This window comes from Echinops telfairi, unplaced genomic scaffold, assembly GCF_000313985.2.
Source record: "Echinops telfairi isolate 266 unplaced genomic scaffold, ASM31398v2 ScPeMD7_7412;HRSCAF=8450, whole genome shotgun sequence".
Taxonomy (NCBI): Eukaryota; Metazoa; Chordata; class Mammalia; order Afrosoricida; family Tenrecidae; genus Echinops; species Echinops telfairi.
Window position 1 is genome coordinate 14,684,151 of NW_022111312.1, and position 2,433 is coordinate 14,686,583.

Genomic DNA, 2,433 nt, shown 5'->3' on the forward strand with positions numbered 1-2,433 from the left:
AAAAAAAAAAAGGATTGGTAGGGCATGTGTGGTGGGCAGTGGGGGAGATGGGGAAGGTGGGGGGATTTCAGGAGTCAACAGTGAGGGCAGGAGGGGAGTGAGCACTAGAAGTGACAGTGATTACACAGCTCATTTTAGAGGTCACTTAGTCATGGGAGAAACAAATGTTCGGAAACTGATTGTGGTAATGATTGTATCATTCTTCTGACAAGATCGAAGGATTGAATTGTATGCCGTGGATTATGTGACAATAAAACTGAAAAATAAATAAACAAAGAGGAACGTCTGGGACGACAGAGAGACCGTGTCGGGCTTTGAGACGGGCGTGTGGGACGCAGAGAGCCACGGTCCAGCTGATCCCTGGTCCAGACAGGAAGCAGGGGACTAACTAGAGTCATGTCCAGGGGGTCGGACCCTCCCGGTCCCTGCGTGGCGATAAACCTTCACACAGGACAAATTCCTGGAACCAGATTTATCTCGGAGTCGCCCGGGCACTGATCAACACCTGAAGGACCTTTCTGACATTTTGGCACATCAAGCTAATTGGCAGGAGACACGGCACGCTGATAATGCCTAATTGATTTACTGTCTTATGGCCCTTGTATAAAGCCGATTGCCTTAGACAGAGATAAAGGAAGCCTTGAACTCTGGAGCCAGGGTAAAGTAGGGACCTTTGAGGGTTCCAGGGTCTAGAAGCTAACAGGCCAAACCAGAGCTGTGTCTAGGTGAGAACATGGGAAAGGCCTGGCCAGCAGAAGTTCCCCCCGTACCCCACCCCCCACCCTCAGTACACATCCTCAAGTTGCCCTCCCACAGGGCAGCTCACCGGGTGGATGTCCAGGAACAAGGAGTGTTCTTTTTTATCTGGGTGCAGGCCGAGCACCGCCTCTGCCAAGACCGGGTCTGCATTGTAGAAGTGGGGATGCGAGAGGAACAGGGGTGCACCTGGAACGAGGGGGCCGAGGAGGGCTGTCAGACGGAGAGGGAGGTGGGCCGCAGACAGGGAAACAAGGCCCTACTGCACGCCAAGCACCCCCCACCCCGGGGGTGCACCCACAGCCCAGCCAGGCCACGCCAGCTCCTTTGTTCTCCCTGGCAGCTCCTACCCAGTGGGCGCATGGTGGGGCCCATGTGCTGCTGCAGGCGGATGGGGAGCAGCGGTCCGAGATGCGGGACAGAAGGACGGGCCCGAGAGAGGGCTCCAGGCAGAGGTGTTCTGGGTGCCAGGCCCGCAGACGCAGAGGTCAGGCGGGCGGGAGGAAAAGACCCAGAGGTGGAGGCAGTGAGAAGGGTCATGAGGGGAAAGACTGGAACTAGGGGTCAGGGGAGGCCTGAACAGGTCGTTGAGGGGGCGGGGCACCTGGAGCACCGCGTCTGACAGCACAACACAGCACCGACCGGAGAAACTCAGGGGACAGCACCTGTGGGCACCTGCCTGCCAGGCCCCTTCCCGCCCGGCAATGGGTCTGTAGGATGGATATCCGCCCCTCTCCATCAACCAGCCATGCCAGGCAATCCCCAACCCTTGGACACTGGGGACCACTTCACAGTGAATTAGCAGGGAAACAGTTGTCCCCCAAAACTCCAAGGGTCCATGATGGGTCATGGCCATGGAGACAGGGCACTGAGTAGCGAATGTTGGGGGGCAGGGGAGGTTACAACTGTGGGTGGGAGCAGGGAGTTCTTCTGGGTGATGAGAAGGTTCCAGCACCAGAGAGGTGGAGGTTGCACAGCCCTGTGGGTGGCACGAGCAGCACCGGAAATGGTTCATCTTACATGAGGTGAGTTTCACATCCATCTTTTTACAAAAGGAACTATTACCTGAGACACCCCTTCACCTTTGCATGGAAATTGGTCCCTGACGTCACCCTCTAGCCCAGTGGTTCTCAACCGTCCTAATGCCGCAACCCTTTAATACAGCTCCTCATGTGGTACTGACCCCCCCCCACAACCATTTTCATTGCTACTTCATCACTGTCATTCTGCTACTGCTATGAATCGGGCGACCCCTGTGAAAGGGCCGTTTGACCTCCAAGGGGGTCGTGACCCACAGGTTGAGAACCGCTGCTACAGCCAAATGGCAGACTGGCTCCATCAGTCCTACGGCCGGTGAGTCCCGTGTTCTTTCAGAAGAGCCTCAACGAGGGCCTTAAACAAAGGGGCCGGGAGACGAGAGGCAGGGAGACGGGGGAAGCAGAAGAGAAATCCTGAGAGCGTTCACCCTGTGCAGAAATTGTCCAACGGGAGCCTGACCGCTGTGTCAACCTTCACCAGGCGGAACACATCCAGTAAAGGAGAGGAAACAAATTACAAGCGGGACCTCGAGAGAGGGTCTTCCTCTGCCCTTCCATCACCGCCGGGTGCGGCTCACGCGGACGACAGACAGCACCGGTTCTCCGGCTGGCTTTCCTGCTTTAGGGAGCAGCGCCGAGC

At 56.8% G+C, this 2,433-nt stretch overlaps 1 protein-coding gene across 3 annotated transcripts in view; it reads right to left on the reverse strand.

Moving 5' to 3' along the window:
• Window positions 1-2,433, reverse strand: part of SCARB1 (scavenger receptor class B member 1) — a 74,603-nt gene that overhangs the window by 16,390 nt on the left and 55,780 nt on the right. For all 3 annotated transcript variants that reach the window (XM_045296741.1, XM_004709618.2, XM_045296740.1), the window contains exon 8: window positions 827-945. In XM_045296741.1, coding sequence (XP_045152676.1) covers window positions 827-945 — 119 coding nt within the window. The remainder of the gene's footprint in view (window positions 1-826; window positions 946-2,433) is intronic.